Source organism: Thamnophis elegans, chromosome 10 (assembly GCF_009769535.1).
Source record: "Thamnophis elegans isolate rThaEle1 chromosome 10, rThaEle1.pri, whole genome shotgun sequence".
NCBI classification, from domain to species: Eukaryota; Metazoa; Chordata; class Lepidosauria; order Squamata; family Colubridae; genus Thamnophis; species Thamnophis elegans.
Genome location: NC_045550.1, coordinates 19,186,651 through 19,209,417, shown reverse-complemented (window position 1 = coordinate 19,209,417; position 22,767 = coordinate 19,186,651). Strand labels below are relative to the sequence as shown.

General features: G+C 41.4%; 1 protein-coding gene across 1 annotated transcript in view; it reads right to left on the bottom strand.

The window, feature by feature from the left end:
* SORCS1 (sortilin related VPS10 domain containing receptor 1) overlaps window positions 1–22,767 on the bottom strand; it is a 611,780-nt gene that overhangs the window by 12,595 nt on the left and 576,418 nt on the right. The window contains exons 21-23 of the mRNA XM_032225618.1: window positions 16,496–16,619; window positions 12,522–12,634; window positions 10,994–11,125 (exon numbers count right to left, since the gene is read on the bottom strand). Coding sequence (XP_032081509.1) covers window positions 10,994–11,125; window positions 12,522–12,634; window positions 16,496–16,619 — 369 coding nt within the window. The remainder of the gene's footprint in view (window positions 1–10,993; window positions 11,126–12,521; window positions 12,635–16,495; window positions 16,620–22,767) is intronic.

Here is a 22,767-nt window from a genome sequence, read left to right as displayed (position 1 = left end):
GCTGCCCTCTAGTGTCTTGCTGAAAGCTGCTTTTCCTCTGTGCCACAAGGATTGACTTTCACACTTCCTGCTACACTAAATTGTAACTTTGACATGAGAATTTATTGTAACCCCGCTGTTCTTCATATTCTTCTTTATAAGACAAATTCATTTTTCTTGGTTTTCACATCGCTAGGTTCTTTGATATGTCATTGTCATGTATTGCATTGTAGGTCTTGACTTTAAAAAGTGGCAAAATGAGAATAAAATGGAAACTCTAGCTGAATAAATACATATAAAAATCTCATAATTTAGGGTAAAGTATTTCTAAAAACAAGACTTTTATGCATTTTTAAAAATCCACAGAGTGGGATGATAATGAATCAATATGCAAGAAACAAAATGAATACCTAAGACATTGGCATGGGACTGGATAGCCCACCCCTTAATGTAATCAAATTACCCTGATACGAAAGAAAAGTTCCCGAGACTCCTTTGACAAACTAAGGCACCCAGTTCAAAGTTTACATCCTCATCCTTATGACGTTCTTGATATGATTTGCCTGGCTTCAGGCTGTTTTATTTTTGTGTCATTCAGAATAATACTACAATTTCAAATGCAAATTTGGAACACCCCCACCTTTCTGCTTCTTCATGTGCACATTCATCAGTGGAGCCACTGGAGTATAATATTGGTCTTAGTTTTTAAAAGCTGTTGTGCCTTCTAATTTTCACTGCTTGGCATATAGAACCCCTACAGCTATGTCCACTTATAAATCCAGCACACTTTAATTAGTGGTGTGGTGATGTTGAACTCTAGCAGTTCAAACGATGGACTTAGAAATTCATAACAATTAACTCTTTCTATAGGATGGCAAAGCGTAAAATAGACTTTTCTCTCATTCAAATCCCCTTATACAATTTTCTTCTTTTCTGACCATATTTTACTTATATGATTATTGGATTTATCAGACTGGTCTCTGGAGCATTGTAATATAGTGGGTGACTTCATTCCTTCTGCTTTTGAATACGAAGTCTTGCTTTGATTTAAAATGCTAAATAAACACAGAATTTTCATTGTAAATCCTGGATTAGAGACGTCAGCAAAATGAATGAGCTAATGTTGTGGCTTATATAATAAACTAAGGTTAGTGCTATAAAGTCAGGACTGTGTTTTTATGTCAGATGGAAGCTGCTTCAATAGGAAGTTTATAAGATCATTAGGACGCATTCACCAATTCAATAGGAATAAAACCTGTTTAAAACTATGTCTTTCAGGGTGAAAAAGTTATTCTCATGTTTAATGTACCATAGGAATCTCAACTGGGATAAAGGAGGAATAAAATCACCATAGATATTATAATACTTTTAATATGTATTGTTCTGGCTACTGAATATAAACTTCAACATCAGGCAACAATGAACTAGGGTGATTTTAGTCTGATTTAACGGAATCTTTCTGCATTTGGCTTGTGTGAGAAGGTATGAGGGGCTGGACTTTGAAGAAGCAAGCTGGAAAGAGTATTGACACTTTTGAACATTGTTATTGGAGAAGACTCTGAGAATACCAAGGACTGTTGTATTTGTATGTGGGAAAGACCTTAGGACAGTGGTCCCCAACCCCCGGTCCGCGGACCGGTGCCGGGCCGTGGAGTACCTGGCACCGGGCCGCGCAGCGGCCGTGGGCCATGATCGCTCTTTTAAATCCGCTCCTCTTAAATGAATTTCTCTCCCCCCCCCCTTTGGTCCCACCCTCGGCTCTCTCTCCCTCCCTCCCTCGCCGTCTCCTCCCTTCTCTCTCCCCCCCTCCCGCACCGATCCATCGCCAGGGAAAGAGAGAGTGAGAGAGTGAGAGAGGAGAGAGAGAGGGAGAGAGGGAGGGAGTCAAGAAAACTGTTCCGGCCGCCGCTGAAATGACTCAGTAACTTTTGCGCTTGGATCTGCTTTTTCAAACCTCCCCCAATCATCATCGCCACCCTCTTCCTCCTCCTCCACCACCACCGTTTGTTCCGCTAAAGCTCCGAGATGTATTCTTCACCCCTCTGCCTCGCCCAGATAATTAAAAAGCTTTCTCACCCCCCCAAAAGAAACATTCTCCTTCGCACCCCCCCTTTCTTCCCTTCCTTCCTTCCTTCCTTCCTTCCTTCCCGCCCTGCCGCGCTTGGTCTGGCTCTTTTCTTTTTTTGCTCTCTCCTCGGCTTTTCCTGCTTTCTCCCTGCAATTTTGTCACCCAGATGCATGCTGTGGTTCGCGAGTGCGGCTCGGTTTTATGTGTCCGCTTCTCTCCCTTTCTCTCACACACCCCCCACCTCCATTTAATTTTTTTTTTTTAAAGAAAGAAAACCGTAGTTCTGCCAATTGCAAAAAAAAAAAAGTGTGTGTGCGTGCATATCTGCCGGCGGGTGTGTGTTTGTGTGGTGTGTGTGTGTCTGTGTGTGTATGCGCGCACGGAGAGAGACTGGTTGGAAAGGAAGGACAGGACTGGCGGTGTGTGTTTCTGCAGCCCCTCTGGTGGAGGCTGCACTAGCCGTCAGATCTGGTGTTTTTTTTTTCCCCTCTCCTTTTTCCGGCAGGTCGTTTTAATCCTTGCTAATTACTTTCTGTTCTTCGCTTGCCAGCTTCCTTCCCACCCTCCTTCCTCCTCCTCCCCCCCCCCGGCCGGGTGCGCCTCCCCGCTTTTACTCCCAAACAGTTATATATATATATATATATTTATTTTCTCTCTCTCCACAGCATTCGCGCGCGCGCGCTCTGTTCTTTGCCCGCCGAATGTGGTGGGGAGGGGGAGGGCGGGCAGAAAGGTTGGTCTGGGTTGAGGGTTCAGGATGGTCTTTGAGGAACATAAGTCTGTCCAGGTGGGGGGGGCATATTAAAGCACTTTATATTTATGTAATTGTATTTTATTTTGTAAGGCATGTTTAAATACAATAAAATAAAAGTTGTTTAATCAAAACAATATGATATATAAACAATCAATGTGTCATCGCGAACAACGCCCCGCCCCCCTGCACGCGCTCAGCGGGCCACGGTAAAATTATCAAAGGCTGACTGGTCCGCGGCGATAAAAAGGTTGGGGACCACTGCCTTAGGAGACTGAGTAAATAGATGCTGCTTTGAGAATGGTCAGGCAAGAGATAGCATAACATAATGGGTGAAGCAAGAGGTTCAGAACTAACTCTCCCTACATTATCAAGCTGTAAAGATGACAGTAGGAGAAATTTAAGACTTGCAAGTTTCTGTTAATGTAGCTTTACAATAAAGTAGGGTTACTTTATTTGGTCATGTTTCCTGTCTGGACTATCTGTGTAATGGAATGTAGGGAGGACCTTAGGGAACAAGGAGAAGAGTTGATGATAAACCAGACAAGAGAGGCAGGAACTATCAGTGGCTGAACAAAGAAAAAATTAGGAAGGATCTGCCCTAATGTATCAAGCAATTAAAACTGACAGCAGGACATCTGTACTTTAGACTTGCAAGGGTCAGTTAAAGTAGGCTTAAAATAAAATAAAATTAGTTAATCTAGTCCTGTTTCCTGGATGATTTACCTGGGAGAGATAACATAGTGGGAAGGCCGACATCAATCTTGCAAGTCTGAAATTTCCCCCCCCACTACATAGTACTAATTATGCAGCTGGGGATTATGATGTTTCTTACCTAATAGTTCCCTAAGTAGTATCTCTTTGCCCATTTCCCAAGGTTTTCCTATATACTATTACATCTGCTAAAAAAAATTCCAAAATAATAATAAGAATGAATCATTGGATAATTTAACCCAGACGTTTCACTCATGGCACAAATAACCAGACTTAAATTATGGCATTTTGGAGATCTTATATACTGTATTTAACTATCTGGAGAAACTGGTAAATATGGTACACAATACCCAATTAATCCAGCTAAATATTGTCTATCATCAGCCTCGAACTGATAATAAGTTTGTTAAGTATAAAATGCATATCAGCAACAAAACAGTGCTTGACATATTCTTGTACAGGTTCATGAGATATAAATTTTATATGCTCATCATCAACAAAGAAACTTTAAAGTTTTGAGCTTGTGCCACTGCTGGTACACTTAAGTTTGCAGCTAAACTGAAAATGTTTAAATACAGATAATCTTATTTCAGTTGAAAAATCGGATTATTGCCATTTTCAGTGACATATATTTTCTTCACTATGAATAACCCTTCTTCTTCCTCTTCCTCCTCCTCCTCTTCTTCTCCTTCTATTATTATTGTTGTTGTTGTTGTACAATTGTATCACAGCGGCCAGTTGTTTCGCCGGATTTGGCATTGGTTACTAGTCGGGCCCCACCCAGGGGCCTAGGACGTCGTAACGTATTTTCGTAATATGCGTGCAGATCCAAGCAGTGCGGCTTTTTGCATTTGACTGATGGTGATTTTGTCAATTTTTAACTGTTTTAAATGTAATTCCAGTGCTTTTGGAATAGCACCCAGTGTGCCAATTACCACTGGAATTACCACTGCTGGTTTGTGCCATAGTCGTTGATTTCGATTTTTAAGTCCTGGTATCTTGCGATTTTTTCATGTTCCTTCTCGGCGACCCTGCTATCACCTGGTATTGCAATATCTATGATTGTAACCTTGTTTTTCTCAACCAGTGTGATGTCTGGTGTATTATGCACCAGTATTTTGTCGGTTTGTATACGGAAATCCCACAAGATCTTGACCATCTGATTTTCGGTGACTTTTTCAGGCTGATGTTCCCACCAGTTTGTTGCTGTTTTAATATTATAATTTTTGCACAAATTCCAATGGATCATTTGTGCTACTGAATTGTGCTGCAATTTATAATCAGTCTGCGCGATTTTTTTACAGCAGCTGAGTATGTGATCAACAGTTTCATCAGCTTCTTTGCAAAGTCTGCATTTGGCATCATCAGAGGATTTTTCGATTTTGGCCTTAATGGCATTTGTGCGGATAGCTTGTTCTTGCGCAGCCAGGATTAGTGACTCTGTTTCTTTCTTTAATGTACCTGTTGTTAGCCATAACCAAGTTTGTTCACTGTCCACTTTATCTTTTATTTTTTCCAGAAATTGGCCATGCAGTGCTTTGTTCTGCCAACTCTCCATTCTTGATTTTATCACATCTTTTCTGTATTCTTGTTTCGTCTGTTCGGCCTTCAGTAGATTTTTGTTCTTTACTTCGATTAATAGATGTTCTTGACTTTCTTTTAAATAATCAGCCAGTGCATGTTTTTCTTTTTCAACTATTATTATTATTATTATTATTATTATTATAAACAATTGTATCACAGCGGCCAGTTGTTTCACCGGATTTGGCATTGGTTACTAGTCGGGCCCCACCCAGGGGCCTAGGACGTTGTAACGTATTTTCGTAATATGCGTGCAGATCCAAGCAGTGCGGCTTTTTGTATTTGACTGATGGTGATTTTGTCAATTTTTAACTGTTTTAAATGTAATTCCAGTGCTTTTGGAATAGCACCCAGTGTGCCAATTACCACTGGAATTACCACTGCTGGTTTGTGCCATAGTCGTTGAATTTCAATTTTTAAGTCCTGGTATTTTGCGATTTTTTCATGTTCCTTCTCGGCGACCCTGCTATCACCTGGTATTGCGATGTCTATGATTGTGACCTTATTTTTCTCAACCAGTGTGATGTCTGGTGTATTATGCGCCAGTATTTTGTCTGTTTGTATACGGAAATCCCACAAGATCTTGACCATCTGATTTTCGGTGACTTTTTCAGGCTGATGTTCCCACCAGTTTGTTGCTGTTTTAATATTATAATTTTTGCACAGATTCCAGTGGATCATTTGTGCTACTGAATTGTGCCGCAATTTATAATCAATTATTATTATTATTATTATTATTATTATTATTATTATTATTATTATTATTATTATTATTATTATTATACAATTGTATCACAGCGGCCAGTTGTTTCGCCGGATTTGGCATTGGTTACTAGTCGGGCCCCACCCAGGGGCCTAGGACGTCGTAATGTATTTTCGTAATATGCGTGCAGATCCAAGCAGTGCGGCTTTTTGCATTTGACTGATGGTGATTTTGTCAATTTTTAACTGTTTTAAATGTAATTCCAGTGCTTTTGGAATAGCACCCAGTGTGCCAATTACCACTGGAATTACCACTGCTGGTTTGTGCCATAGTCGTTGAATTTCGATTTTTAAGTCCTGGTATCTTGCGATTTTTTCATGTTCCTTCTCGGCGACCCTGCTATCACCTGGTATTGCAATATCTATGATTGTAACCTTGTTTTTCTCAACCAGTGTGATGTCTGGTGTATTATGCACCAGTATTTTGTCCGTTTGTATACGGAAATCCCACAAGATCTTGACCATCTGATTTTCGGTGACTTTTTCAGGCTGATGTTCCCACCAGTTTGTTGCAGTTTTAATATTAAAATTTTTGCACAAATTCCAATGGATCATTTGCGCTACTGAATTGTGCCGCAATTTATAATCAGTCTGTGCGATTTTTTTACAGCAGCTGAGTATGTGATCAACAGTTTCATCAGCTTCTTTGCAAAGTCTGCATTTGGCATCATCAGAGGATTTTTCAATTTTGGCCTTAATGGCATTTGTGCGGATAGCTTGTTCTTGCGCAGCCAGGATTAGTGACTCTGTTTCTTTCTTTAATGTACCTGTTGTTAACCATAACCAAGTTTGTTCACTGTCCACTTTATCTTTTATTTTTTCCAGAAATTGGCCATGCAGTGCTTTGTTCTGCCAACTCTCCATTCTTGATTTTATCACATCTTTTCTGTATTCTTGTTTTGTCTGTTGGGTCTTCAGTAGTTTTTTGTTCTTTATTTCAATTAATAGATGTTCTTGACTTTCTTTTAAATAATCAGCCAGTGCATGTTTTTCTTCTTCAACTGTTTGCTTCACTTGTATTAATCCTCTGCTACCTGATTTTCGGGGCAGATATAGTCTATCAGTATCACCACGTGGATGTAAACTGTAGTGCATTGTCATTAGTTTCCTGGTTTTTCAGTCCAAAATGTCCAAATCAGCTTGTGTCCAGTTAACTATACCAGCTGTGTATCTTATAACTGGTATTGCCCAGGTATTTATGGCCTTGATTGTATTTCCACCATTCAATTTAGATTTCAAAATTTTCTTAACTCTGTTGGTGTACTCTTGCCTGACAACAGTTTTTACTTCTCCATGCTTGATGTTATCCAACTGCAGAATGCCTAAGTATTTGTAGGCTTCATTTTCTTTGCATTTAATTAATTGGCCATTGGGCATTTCAATTCCCTCACATGCAGTGATTTTGCCCCTTTTTATGGCTACAGTGGCGCATTTTTCAATGCCAAACTGCATTGAAATATCGGTGCTGAATACTCGGACTGTGTTTGTCAATGATTGGATTTCTATTTCTGACTTTCCATAGAATTTCAAATCATCCATATATAGTAAATGCGAAATTTTTTCAGCTTCTTTGGCTGTTTGGTAGCCTAATTTCATTTTTTTTAAAGATTACTGATAGTGGGATCATTGCGATGATGAAGAGAAGAGGTGAATGTGAATCACCCTGGAAAATTCCTCGCTTGATATTAACCATTCCGTAGATCTCATTCCCTACTGCTAACTCAGTTCTCCATTGTTTCATCGCCTTTTCAGTAAAGGATGTAATATTTTTGCTAATGCCAGTTGTTTCTAAGCATTTTATGATCCAACTATGTGGCAGTGAGTCAAATGCCTTTTTGTAATCAATCCAGACCATATTCAAGTTCGTTTTTCTGTTCTTACAATTTTCTAATATCATTTTATCAATTAGGAGCTGATCTTTTGTGCCCCTGCTCCTTCTTTTGTTGCCTTTTTGCTCTATTGGCAAGATGTTGTTTGTTTCCAAATAATCCATCATGTTATCTGCAATAATGCCTGTGAGTAATTTGAAGGTTGTTGGCAAGCATGTTATTGGTCTGTAGTTTTCAGGTGTTGTTCCTTTAGTTGCATCTTTCTGAATCAAGTATGTTTTTCCAGTTATCAATCATTCATCAATTTGGCCCTTTTGTAAAATTTCATTCAGTTGCCTGGCCAATATTGCATGTAAACTGGTCAGATATTTGAGCCAGAAACCATATAATTGGTCCTTTCCAGGTGATGTCCAATTCTTTACCTTTTTAACTCGATTTTTGACCATCTCAGTTGTTATTTCTAATACTTGCATTTGTTTGTTGCCAATGCTTTTCTCAAAGTCATGTATCCACTTTGCTTCCTTGTTGTAGTCCTTTGCATTTTCCCACAATTTTTTCCAGAATTCAACTGTGGCCTGTTTTTCTGGTTGTTGTTGTTGTTGTTGTTGTTGTTGTTGTTGTTGTTGTTGTTTTCTGGTTGTTGTTGTTGTTATTATTATTATTATTATTATTATTATTATTATACAATTGTATCACAGCGGCCAGTTGTTTCACCGGATTTGGCATTGGTTACTAGTCGGGCCCCACCCAGGGGCCTAGGATGTCGTAACGTATTTTCGTAATATGCGTGCAGATCCAAGCAGTGCGGCTTTTTGCATTTGACCAATGGTGATTTTGTCAATTTTTAATTGTTTTAAATGTAATTCCAGTGCTTTTGGAATAGCACCCAGTGTGCCAATTACCACTGGAATTACCACTGCTGGTTTGTGCCATAGTCGTTGAATTTCAATTTTTAAGTCCTGGTATTTTGCGATTTTTTCATGTTCCTTCTCAGCTACCCTGCTATCACCTGGTATTGCGATGTCTATGATTGTGACCTTATTTTTCTCAACCAGTGTGATGTCTGGTGTATTATGCGCCAGTATTTTATCTGTTTGTATGCGAAAATCCCACAAGATCTTGACCATCTCATTTTCAGTGACTTTTTCAGGCTGATGTTCCCACCAGTTTGTTGCTGTTTTAATATTATAATTTTTGCACAAATTCCAATGGATCATTTGCGCTACTGAATTGTGCCGCAATTTATAATCAGTCTGCGTGATTTTTTTTACAGCAGCTGAGTATGTGATCAACAGTTTCATCAGCTTCTTTGCAAAGTCTGCATTTGGCATCATCAGAGGATTTTTCGATTTTAGCCTTAATGGCATTTGTGCGGATAGCTTGTTCTTGCGCAGCCAGGATTAGTGACTCTGTTTCTTTCTTTAATGTACCTGTTGTTAACCATAACCAAGTTTGTTCACTGTCCACTTTATCTTTTATTTTTTCCAGAAATTGGTCATGCAGTGCTTTGTTCTGCCAACTCTCCATTCTTGATTTTATCACATCTTTTCTGTATTCTTGTTTTGTCTGTTGGGTCTTCAGTAGATTTTTGTTCTTTACTTCGATTAATAGATGTTCTTGAGTTTCTTTTAAATATTATTATTATTATTATTATTATTATTATTATTGTATATTTATTTTTTAAAAAATGTTTAAATACTATACCTTTCAGGGTAAAAGTTATCCACATGGTTAATGTCTCATAAAAATCTGATATGGGATAAAGAAGGACTAAAATCACTAGAGATATTCTAATATTGTTAATAAGTATTGTTCTGAATGCTGAGCAGAAATATCAACCCCGTTCTAAAAAACCTAAAGTGATTTAAAGAACAGACTGAACTCCTCTGGATTCGGCCTGAATATAAGATTTGTGTGTCAGAAATTATGAGGGCCCAAAATTTTAGAAAAAAATATTTTAATCAGTTGAATCGTAGTGGGGCTTTCCCAGAACATCCAAAATCAAATAGCTGTTCTATAAAGGAATACCAGCCTATAAAGGAACCACCACTTCTTGGTATTAGGCCTTTGCATGTACGATATGCATGACTGCAGGACAATTACCCAAATATTGTAAAAATATTAGAGCTGGCATCCAAAAAACTATAATCTTAGTTAGAAGGATTTTAAACAATTAATTTATCATTATTAGAGTTCAAAGTCATTAAAAGTAAAACTGGCCAGCTGATTAAGCATGTATGCAATAAACTGATTCATTACTCAAATGAAATATATTTGCATTAATGAGAAATTTAATATTAGGGCTTTGCAGACTTACAGACTTACAAGAGAAGAAATTATCCCTTTCTACCAAAACTATATAAAAAATATCAGAAACTGGGAAGACCGTCATTGTCACTTCTCTAAAGTAATAAAGAGTCAGTAAACATGAAAAGCTTTCTGGGTTAGAAATCTTTAGAATATAAATCAAAATGTGTCAGCTTTTTTTCTTTGGAGATTTTCTACCATAAAATGTGAAGTCTACTTTTACATCCCGCGTCATGTTACAAAAATCCTCAATCAAAAATGTATTTATTTGTGTGTAGTAATTCTCTTTGAAGTCAAAAACTTCCATTCATCCTTTTCTTACAAAATGTATGATACTAATAAAAATAGAAATGGTGCTACAATAGAAATTGTTACATTAAAACCTAAAATTTCAACTATTTTTTTTCATTTCCTCCTCCTCCCCACAAAAAAGATAGATGCTTTGAAATAAACTGTTGTTATTTAATCTGAAGATTCTAAGGTTGATTAGATCCACATAAGAAAACCTGAATCGAAACCATGATTTACAGGTTAAAACCAACTGAACTCTATTGATTTAAATTGCAGTGACCGAAACATAGGAGTAACTCTCTAAAGTGGCTATCGTCTTCCAGCAAACAAGTAGCTTCATTCTACACAGTGAATGTTCCATGTGGTCTTCCAAGGAACCCCAAGAAATGAATATTGCTGTAATCCATCCTTAAGATGATAAGGACATCAGTTGCTGTTGATAGAGCCTGGGTTATTAACACTATAAAATCCTGAGCCTTTACTTTGTCTGCTTTAAATTTGTTAATATGTACTTATTCAGTGACTGCAGGAACAATTTAGAGAAAACTGAAAGGTTATAGACTCATGAATAATGCAAGTAAATAAAATGGCTATAAATTAATATTAATGTGAGATGTGTGTGATCTCTACTTTCCAGAAATGCTTAATGTAAATTTCTTAACATGTCAACATTATTATGTAAGCTAAAAGAAACCAACAAGAATCAGATACCTGTTGCAGATCTTCAGCTGTTTCTTTACTTTCTCCATTGGTATTCTTATAGGGCAAAATAAAGAGTTCAGCTGAGGTGGGTAACCCTGGCAAGATTGCTACCAAAATATGTTCACTGGAAATGATTGTTGCCTAATATGGGGAAAAGAAAAGTAATACTACATTAGACTGACATTCACATTTCTATCTCTGCAGCTAAAATAAACTTGAAACTTGTCTTGTATTATATTTTTTCTAAATTTACTGACTATTAATACAAATAGTTTATTTTATTTTAATTTATATCCCATCATTCCAACATTTAACATTTTTTTTAACATTTAACACTATATTTAATGAGCCACCGCGGCTCTTATGCATCTACATCTTCCACCAAGAAAATCCATTTTCCAGTTTTTTGATAAGCATTATATTCCCCCTCCTATAGGCATTTCACAGCAGAGAATCATTGACAGTGGTAAATTTGATTGCTGGTTTTGGGGACTTAAAAATATACAGTTTAAAACTATCTGCAAAGAAAATTAATTAATGAACATGAATGACATGAATAAAGATTAGCAATAGCGCTTAGACTTATATACGATTTCTCTGTGCTTTATAATCCTCTCTAAGCAGTTTACAGAGTCAGCCTATTGCCCCCAACAATCTGGGTCCTCATTTTACCGACCTCGGAAGGATGGAAGACTGAGTCAACCTTGATCCGGTGAGAATTGAAGTGCCAAACTGCTGGTAGCCTGCAGTCAGCAGAATTAGCCTGCAATACTGCATTCTAACCATTGGACCATCATGGCTCAGTTTGCTCAGGCTTAAAATCATGGTGAATCCAAACATGGTAGCCCATGTTAAGCCATTCTTTATGTCTTAACTATGACATCCAAATTTTGTACCATCATATTGCTTGCATCCTGACAAGAATTTTTTTTTTCTACACTTCAACACTTGAAAACTATTCAGAGTTAAAATTTCAGACTTTTATAGATAATTAGTAATACAGAATATATGGATTGATTCCACAAGTGTATTTAGCACAATGGTCCTATCATCCCTTGATCTGTGTCATTTTGCACAATGACAATGAGAAAGGATGATGAAGGATGATTAATGATTATATGATCATATAACACAGGCACAGGGCAGACTGCAATGATCCGTATGGACAAAATGTTAGACTGCACAAAAAGATAGGAATACAAGATAAAGACACCAAACTATATATTTTAAATGTTCAGCTAGTAAAAAGAAATACAACTCCATTTTTAGCATGCCACATAAGAACACGATTACAATGATGTGAGACCTAGGCATCTATTGTAAGGCTTCACAATACACACACACATACACACAATTTTAATTTTTTTTTTAAAAAAAATCTGAAATTAAATGTATGAGAATTGTTTATATTAATCTGATAAGTGGAAGCAGTATTCCTATAAATCATGCTTGTTTCTTAAATTGGATCCAGACTCTTCTAAATGCTCCTTTCAAAGCAATTTGGGAAAGATAATAAAATATGGGAACTTTTTTTTACCTCAACTAGAACTGTCTTGATGACATGACCAATGTCCCGTCTCCATTCAGGAATATCTGGATTGTAGTCATCCAGATTTGGAGAAAACGAAAGACGTAAAGACTGAAAATGCTCTAGAAGGAAGAAAAAGAAAGAGTGAAACGGAAAGGAAAAAAACCAGAGAATCTCAGGCTATTCAATGGTGCTCATATTAAATCAGTATACATTTAGGCAAAGAGGAGCACATTGATATTTTAAATTCTATTTAATAAATTCCCCCAAATATCTATCACTGCTGAAATTAGACTTTTTGAGGCCCTAAGCCCTTTGTTAAGAAGTTACACAAGATATCACAAATATGCATACCAAATCTTGGATCACCACAAAAAAATTGAAAACATAAAAGGCAAAATGGTTTGCCTTTTAATTATTTAATAGCAAAGTATTTAAAGTGGAAAATACAAATTAACTTCAAATGAATGCATTTACTGATTACATATTTATCATTTGCCTCACTGGATTTCTGTCATAGTTAATGATATAGTCTGTTTAAGTGTAATTTTAAAAATATTTTTAATATACAGACAAAAAATGCTGACAAAATAAGTAATCAAGTCATTTTTTATTAACATAAGTAAAAATGAACTTGTTGTCATAGTAAAAAAAAACTGATAGTGTAAACTTTTGTGAGACCCTGCAGATTGTGAGGCCCTATACCAGTGGTTCTCAACCTGTGGGTCGGGATCCCTTTGGGGGTCGAATGACCCTTTCACAGGGGTTGCTTAAGACTATCGGAAAACACATATTTTCGATGGTCTTAGGAACCGAGACACTTCTCCTCTATAATTGGGGGTCACCACAACAAGAGGAACTGTATTAAAGGGTCGCGGCATTGGGAAGGTTGAGAACCACTGCCCTATACTATAGCTAGTTTAGTTTATGCCTAAATCACCAACTAAAGGTCCCTAGGATGCAATATGGTCATTATTTCTGAATTAGTCACTCAGAGTTCAACTACAAATGTCTAATGGAAAAAAGGTCATTTGAAAGAACGTTGGCCTATTTTAAAGGATTATATAGTGAAAGATATCAAAGGTATCTTTTTAAAGTACAGGCAGTCCTCGACTTACGATCATAATCAACATTTCAGTTGCTAAGTGAGACAGTTATTAAGTGAATTTTGTCCCAATTTTTTATGACTTTTCTTGCTGCAATTGTTAAGTGAATCGTTGCAGTTGTTAAAATAGTAACATGACTGTTAAGTGAATCTGGCTTTCCCGCTGACTTTGCCTATCAGAAGGTCACAATGGTGATCACATGACCCCGTGACACTGCAAACATCAAAAATATAAGCTGCTGTGTCTGAATTTCAAGTGACCTTGGGGATGCTGCAATGGTCATGTGGAAAACGGTAATAAATCACTTTTTTCAGTGCTGTTGTAACTTTGAACCGTCACTAGGTGAACTGTTGTAAGTTGTAAGGACTATCTATATTGCAATGGTCCACATAATCACAGCTGAGCAAGAAAGAGAGGAGAAAGAAGAGAAATTCACTATAGAAAAAGCTCCTAAATGTTCATCTTTCCACTATATTTAACAAACTGTAATGCTATAACTGTACTTTGTGCCCATTTTAGAAAGCGAACACATTTAAAAAGTCTGCAGACATAACCAATAACCAATGACTTATGCACTTAAAGTGCTTTCTGTATAAATCCTACTGATTAAACCATTTCCAACTTTGCACTGACCCAAAACAATTTCTAAATGAAGATAAATCTGAAGCCTTATTGGTAATCAGCTGATTAAGCATTAGTGCTCTATGAACCAAGTTATGAGGGAGGTTTAAAAAAAAGAATCTAGACAAAATCTTCATTTACATGTCTTCAAACACATATGGTAGTTTGGTATATTTGTGTGTTTTCTTCAGTATTCCTCCAAATACAGACAGCTTGTAAAGCAATTAGGTTGTTTGCATTTTGAAAGGATTCAAATGAAACACTTGAAAACATCCCTCAAAATAAGACAAGCAGCATGGCAATTACTTTAAAGCAGTGCTGTAAAGAATGAGGAAACTGAGTGGGGATTTAAGAGATATAATGTGCTCAGCACTTGAAATTATACACAGATAGATGAATATACGGTAACAAAAATGAATGAATGTGTTGAGGTCAACCCTTTATCTGGCTGATCTTACTTCTGTTTGTAGCAAGAGATTCAGGGATGTGCCAGTAAGCTAACATTCCTACTAAAGATTCTCTTGAACTGAATAACACAATAGTTGTGATTGAACATACCCATATTCAAAAGTATGTGGTGGTGATGAAAGTATGTGTATTTTTCTACTGTCTTATACTTACAGATTCTCAAATCTGTTGAGGGATAAATTCAGTGAAGGGAGTGGAGGGGGGGAATTATTCTCCAGGTTAGTGGAAGGAATTACATACCTACTTTGAACTAAGCTATGCTATTAATGCTTCTGCAGAGACCATCTTTCATCCTAGCTATTTTAAAGAAATATAGCTCAGCCTCCCAAATTTCCATTTGAGGAAAGTGTTTGGAGACAGTAGAGGACCTTTAGCTTTAGCATATAGAGGAAAGAGTTAATTTGAATCTCTTACAATCATATTGAGACCTGGATATTCTGTCAGGACAGAATCTGTTCTTCTAGGGGATAATTTATATCAAGAGTATTCCTGGTTCTATTAGATAAGGGGTGTCAAACTCATGGCCCGCAGGCCAGATACATCATGCACTGATCACCCCCACCCCCATTTTAGCAAAGGGGGCAAATGTCATGATACATCACGTGATGATGTGACGACAGGGATTTGACACACCTGTATTAGATCACCCAGTTACTTAATCTAATGCTATCTCTCTCTCTCTCCCTAATTCTATCTCTATCTTTAAGTGAGGAATGCCATTTTTATTTTGAGTAAATTTTAACTAACCAGAGCCATCAGGGTAACTCATTGCTCACTCCAGGAGTTTGATTCTGAGAGGCTCAAGGTTGACTCAGCCTTTCATCCCTCTGAGGTTGGTAAAATGAGGACCCAAATTGTTGGGGGCAATACGCTGACTCTGTAAACTGCTTAGAGAGGGCTGTAAAACACTGTGAAATGGTATATAAGTCTAAGTCCTGTTGCTATTAATTGGGGTTATATTTTTTCAAGTTAATTAAGAACGAGATTTTATCAGGGATTCTTTGGTTTTGGTTATATATTTTGTTGACTAAATTGCCTGGTGTGTCTGTGATATGACAGAATAAAGCTTTGTGTTACAAAGAAATACTTAGTGCAGCTTTTCTGCACTGAATTTTTCTCAGAGAGCAAAATTAGTCTTGTACCAATTCTCTTTCCTGTGGCAAAAAATATTTAGGTTCCTCATATAAGAGAACTATCAAGTTTACTGCAGCACTAAAGAAGCTCTAACAGAACATAGAATGAGCTATTAAAAAGAGAGCTACTGTGATCCACAAGCCATATGAGGTCTCCTGATCATTTTTGGAAACTGCACAAAAATTCTGATTCTCCTCACAGTTTTTGGTCAAAATAAGGTCTGATGTACGAATCTTGATTTGTTTCTTTGTCCCTTAAACTTTTTCCTGGTGATTTCACCGTGTCAACAAAAATGCTGACTGAAGGTAATTTATAAAAATTCAAAGTGCAGGTCTCAGTCAAAATCATGTCTTTATTTCTGTTTCAATATATGATCAGGTGCTGGGTTGCTGAAAAATAAGAATTTCTCTGGGTGTAAATCTATTATGAAATACAAAGAATGCATTTTGTGAAGGATAAGTAGATCCTTGAACTTATAAAAGATAATATATATGAGTTCAATTTCAAAGCTCTTGATTGATATGATTCTCATATAGTTTCCTTGTATAGTTTTGTCCTTATGTTCTTTTTTCCAAGCCAAGAACACAGCAAAGGGGAAATGGCCACGGAAACCTAAGGAATAAATAAACAAGACTGAACAAAAATAGGGCTCACCATATACTGCAATCATTTTGGTGTCTTGCAGAATAGTGTTTCCTGCAGAAACTTGTACTGTGATTATGTTCATACCTTCTGTAGAGAAGGTAAATGTGATACTCCCTTCTAGAGTAATTAATGGCTGCAAATACATAAAAAGGAAACATGATAATTAATTAATGTATTCATTAAAAGCCAAGACAAACATGTTGCTAAAAACAAACTGGGATTGAAAATGTCCAAAGAATCATTAGGAAGATATTGCCACTGATTTATTTTTCTTACATTTTTCAATTGTATGAAAAAGCATAAATCATGAAAGGTTCTATAAACTATAAAACCTATCATCTAGAAAAGCCTCATAAAAGTACCAACATATGCAGAAAACAATGAATAAGCTCATAAAATACTAAAAGGGTAGTGATAATAAACAAATGCTTGCCTTGGGTTGTATAAAAACCAAGCCACACATTTGGGTTTACTAACCAGAATAAATCAGGATAATAAAAACAAATCAAATTAGGGCTTTATATAATGAACAAATTTTGAAAGGTACACGTACGCATGGATAGATTTGGTAAGACTGATATTTTCCCCTTTTTAATTCTTCCAATTTTTAATGTATAATAGCATGTGAATCAACCGTTGACTTACCTTCTATGTGTGCTGTGAGGGGAATCCAATCATGGGTTAACTTTGTCCATTAGCCTAGAGACTGAGTATGTAAATTTTGACCACGCCTCCTCTGACTGGACCAAGTCAGTTTTGCACAAAGTCAGCCGTCGAAAGATGTATGTCAATGTCACTCATGGCCGTAGTCAGAGCAGGTATGCAAGTCACGTCCAGAAAAGTCCAGTCAGGGAAGAAAGGCAAATTAGTCATAGAGTCAGAGTCAAGAGGAAGCCCTGGCCAGCCGAAACTGCGGGCGGGTTTGGATTCCCCTCGCAGCACACATAGAAGGACCATTCAGGTAAGTCAACGGTCGTTCTCCTGTGTGCTGCTTGGGGAGTCCAATCATGGGACATGCCAAAGCAATTAAGTCCCAGGACGGGAGCTAGGCTGGTCAGGATCCTCTGCAGAAGAGAGAACCCTTTGCAACACTCTCCGCCCAAAGGAGGCCTCAGCCGAGGCATACACATCAACTTTGTAGTGTCTAATAAATGGCGAAGGCGATGACCACGTAGCCGCCCTGCAAATCTCTTCCACCGAAGCTTGCATAGCCCAGGCCGCTGTGGTAGCTGCACTCCTGATAGAATGAGGAGTAATACATCTGGGAACCGGTCGGGAATGGCTGTCGTATGTCAGCGCGATGCACGCCTTCAACCAACGGCCGATAGTATGTGAGGACACCTTCTGTCCCATGGACGACGGCTGGAAGGAAACAAACAGTGCCTCCGATCTTCTGAACGACGCCGTACGCTTCACATAACGTCGGAGAGTCCTACGAACATCCAAATGATGCCACTGGCATTCCTGAGGATGGGAAGGCTGCGGGCAAAAGTCTGGGCGGATGAGTTCCTGAGCCCTGTGGAACACCGTATTGACCTTCGGAAGGAAGGCCGGGTCCAAACGAAGCACCACTCTGTTAGGATGGAAAATGCAGAGATCCCCATGAACAGAGAGGGCTGCCAACTCCGACACCCTCCTGGCCGATGTAATGGCCACCAGGAACACCGTCTTAAGAGTCAGCAACCAAATGCTGATGGAGTGGATGGGCTCGAACGGGGCAGATGTGAGTGCCCTGAGCACCAAGGTTAAATCCCAGGTAGAGTAACGGTGCACAGTCGGAGGCCGTAGATTAGCTGCACCTTTCAGGAAGGACTTGACCCGTGAGTGCTGGGACAAGGAGCGGCCCTGACCACCCCCAATCACCGTGGACAATGCCGTGGCCTGTCGGCGAAGCGTGTTGGGCGCCAGTCCCTTATCAAGTCCCGATTGCAAAAAGTCTAAAACTTGAGGTACTGAAGCCTTGATGGGATTGGTCCCGGTGCGACGGCACCACCTACAGAATGCCTGCCAGGTGGCCTCGAAAATACGAGTAGTAGATGGTCGTCGGCCCACCTGGATAGTGTCAATAACTTTACTCGAGTAGTGGAGGGCGGTCAGAATAGCCCGCTCACGTGCCACATGGCTAACTGCAGGAGCTGGGAGTTCGGGTGGATGAGAGCCCCCTGGTTGAGCTGGATCTGGTCGTCCGGAATCCTCCACAGGCGGGATACCGACAGGTGCACGAGGTCTGCGTACCAGGGTTGTCTGGACCACATTGGAGCCACTAGCAGCACTTCCGCCTGTTCCGTCAAGATCTTCTAGATGACCGACGGAAGGATCGGGAGAGGGGGAAAGGCGTAGAGGAGGCCGGCCGGCCATGGACTGTGTAGAGCATCCACCCTCTTCGCCCCGGGAGCCTGGTACCTGGTGTAAAAGCACGGGAGCTGCGTGTTGTGTGGCTGCGCAAACAGATCCACCTCGGGGAGGCCGAACCGGCGAGAGAGTTCCCGGAAGATGTCGGGGTGGAGTTGCCACTACGGTTGGTCCACGGTGGCTCTGCTCAGCCAGTCCGCCTGTGTATTGGCCACACCCGAGATGTGCTCCGCTTGGATCGACAATAAGGAGGTCTCCGCCCAGCGATGTAACTTCTCCGCCTCCAACATCAGGGCCTTGGAGTGGGTGCCCCCCTGGTGGTTGACATGGGCCTTGGAGGCAACGTTGTTGGTTAAGACCAACACATGGTTGTGTGATACAATGTCCCGAAACTCCAGGAGGGCTAGGGGGATGGCGCAGAGCTCCAGCCAATTTGTGCTGTTTGACAGCTCCTGACTCGACCAGCGTCCCTGAGCCACCAGGTCCAGGGCATGGGCCCCCCATCCAAACAGGCTGGCATCAGTCATAATTTGGATGCGGTCCAGTTCCCTGAAGGGGCACCCTTGGAGGAGCTTGGAGGACATCCACCAATGAAGGGATCTGAGTGGCTTGTGTGGGAGTCGAACCTTGGTCTGGGAGTGGCTGGTGTGCGCCCTCTGGAAGGGAAGCAGGAACCATTGAAGTGGGCGTCATGGAATCTGGCCCAGGGAACCATGTTGATACAAGATATCATCTTCCCCAACAGTTTGGACAGCATGGCCAATGGCAAGAAGCTCTGGGATAGTACTTGATTTGCCAGGCGCTGGATGCTCTGTCATCTCTCTGGAGACAGGGAGACTTCGCACGTCACTGAATTGATGATGGTCCCCAAGTGGAGCAGCGATGTGGTTGGCTGCAAGTGGCTCTTGGGGAGGTTGAGGACAAAACCGTGACTGTGCAGCGAGTCCATCGTGACCTGCAGATCGTGTAGGGCCTGGTGCTGAGACGGAGACAGCACCAAGATGTCATCCAAATAACAATTCACTCGTATTGGGACCGAGCGAAGCGAAGCCGCCATGACTGCCAGGAGTTTGGTGAACGTGTGCGGGGCCGACGACAGGCCAAAAGGTAAGGCCCAGTATTGAAAGTGACGGCCATTGAACTGGAAGCGTAGGAACTTCCAATGTGCCAGATGGATGGGCACATGGAGGTACGCCTCTTTGATATCGACTAATGTCATCATGTCGCCTTGGCGGATGGAGGCCAATATACTTTTGAGAGATTGCATTTTGAATTTTTGGTACTTGTACCGATTGAGCTTTTTCAAATCTAGGATGGCCCACCATCCCCCTGAGTTCTTGGGCACAAGGAACAAGATCCTAGCCCTTCCTGACCCCTTGGTACCGGCTCTACAGCCCTGATGGTGAGAAGGTGCTGAATTTCGGCATCCATGAGGCGCCGCTTTGTTGGACACCTGGGTACGGGACACTTGATGAATCGCCTTGGGGGAATGACGAGAAATTCTAGAGTGAGGCCCAGCCTCACGACCTGAAGGGCCCAGGTGTCAGACGTGGTCTCCGCCCACTGATGAGTGAAGGCCAGGAGACGCCCTCCAATGGCTTCCTCCCCTCGTGAGTCACCGGTACCTCCGAAAGGACCAGTTTCCACCTCCACAAAATGGCCTCCTAGCCTGAGGCTGTGTCTGGTTCTGCTGCCGACCCCTATCTCTAGCCCCCGTGTGATCCTGACCGCGATCCTGGGCCCGGGAGAAACCCCTGTTGTAGTGTGGAACATAGGGAGCAGGGGTGAATCCGGAGTCCCCAGCCCGAAAGGGCTGTCGCCTATTATAAGGCTGTTGCCTCCTATTGGCACGGCCCGCAGTGGAAGGGAGGACCTTACGCTTGTCTCTAGTCTCAATGAGGATGGGGTCTAGAACAGACCCGAACAGAGCCCCACCTTTAAAGGGTGTGGACGCAAGGCGCCACTTGGATTTGACATCCACTTGCCAGTGGCGAAGCCACAGCAAACGCCGGGAAGCCACGTTAGAGACTACAGCCCATGAGGCGAATTAGGCAGCACTAAGAGTGGCATCCGCAGAAAATTCCAAGGCTGCCATCAATTTAGTAATATTGATGAAGGCGCATTTCCTCTGGGGCAAGCCTACCCTGCAATTGCTTAAGCCACACTAAAGAAGTCCTATTAAAGAAGGACGCAGCAGTAGCTGAGCGCAGAGCCCAGGCCGCAGCCTGATGGGTCTTACGAATGACTGTCTCGGCCTTACGGTCCTCCGCCTTCAAACCCTCTGAAATTACTGATGGGATCAATGCCGGAGAGGCGAGGGCCGCAATAGGGGTATCTATGGTGGGGAACTGAAGGAGGCCTTCCAACTCAGGAGTAGAAGTGTACAATTTCCTATCCCCAGCGTTGGGTGGGGTAACCACGGTCGGTTGATCCCACTGCTTTTGAATCAGATCCAGAAAAAGCTTGGGTGAAGGAATAACATCCTGCAAAGCTACCTGTTCAGCAAAGAGGCGCTCAGTTGCATCCAACCCCACTGCTGTGCTCTCCTTAGAAGCAGCCTCCCCCATGTGGGTAGTGGTTTTAGCCTTGTAAAGCAAGGACTTAAATAGAGAATGCCGGAATAGGCCAGGGGCAGTAGGCTGGTCCAGAGGCAACCCCTCATCATCGGAGAACTCCCTGTCTATAACCTCACCCTCCTCCACTAAGGCCGACTCCACACTATAGGTTGAGTGAATCAGAGAAGGAGGGTCTGTTTGCAGAATAGACGAATCCCCTTGCACAGTTTGGGGATCAGGCCCAGACTGGGCCACAGAGGCCCTAGGCACCTGGGTCCTACGAAGCAACTCCGCATCTACACCTCTAGAAATAGCTGCAGATAATAATTGATAAAGATCAGGGGGAAGGTCCAAATCCTGCCTTCCAAAGGCCTGAGGCCTGCAGCTGTAGGGGTGAAGGTAGCCGAAGGCCCTGCATGTGGGGGTGATTGAATCGAAGCCACACTAACTTCTGAAGTGACTGGGGGGGATTGGGGCTCCAAACCCCTTTCCCAGGAAGTGGTGCCTGGGGCAGGTGGATATCAGGGGACCAACCCTGCTCAGAGATGCGCACCAGAGAAGCACGCTGTGGAACCAGCACCGGTGGTGAGCAGCTAGGCACCCCCGAAGTTTTGGATGTTGCCTTAGCCTTGTCCTTGCGTTTATGCGACTTGTCCCGAACGGCAGAAGAGGCCTGGGGCCTATGGCTGGAAGCCCTAGTAGCGGCCCTGCCAGGCCTTGGGCTAGTCCCTCCCTCGCCAGGGGAACGGGGCTCACAAATGGGCTCAATATTACCCTTTGAAACAGACTTATCTGCCATGGCCACAATAGAATTGAAAAGGCTCAAGTCCAGATAGCAATGAGAAGCGATTCACTCCACTGCACAAGGCGCCACATGAAGGCAGAAGCTACGCTGAGGCGACCTCCTCACTGAGTCAGCAGCCACAAGTGAGGGAAAAGGGAGGACCGTCGGAATGACGCTGACGCCTGGGCACGAATGTGAACGCCACGCCTCTCCGTTCCTACGCATGCGCAGAGCCTCAGACCAACATGGCGGCCGCTGCAGAAGGTGTGAATTTCAAACCGCCAACGCAGCAAACAGGCGCCAAAAGCCAGTAAGTTCGCAAGCCCTTCTTGGCTGCAGCGTCGCCCAAGGGGAAAAACTCCCTGCGGCAAGGGACAGCAGGTCTGGGAATGGCCGTGCCGCACAGGCGGGTCGCTCCCGACATGATAACGGTGCCGGGCAATGCATCGGCCCAGAACAGTAAATAAGGACAGTCTTCAATCCGCGTGTGCGAACGCTACCACTGCGAGTCGGCTTGCCGAGCCAGAAGGTCTCGCAGCCCCCGCTCCCAGGCAGGAAATTGAAGGCAATTGAAGGTTTGGGCTGGCAGC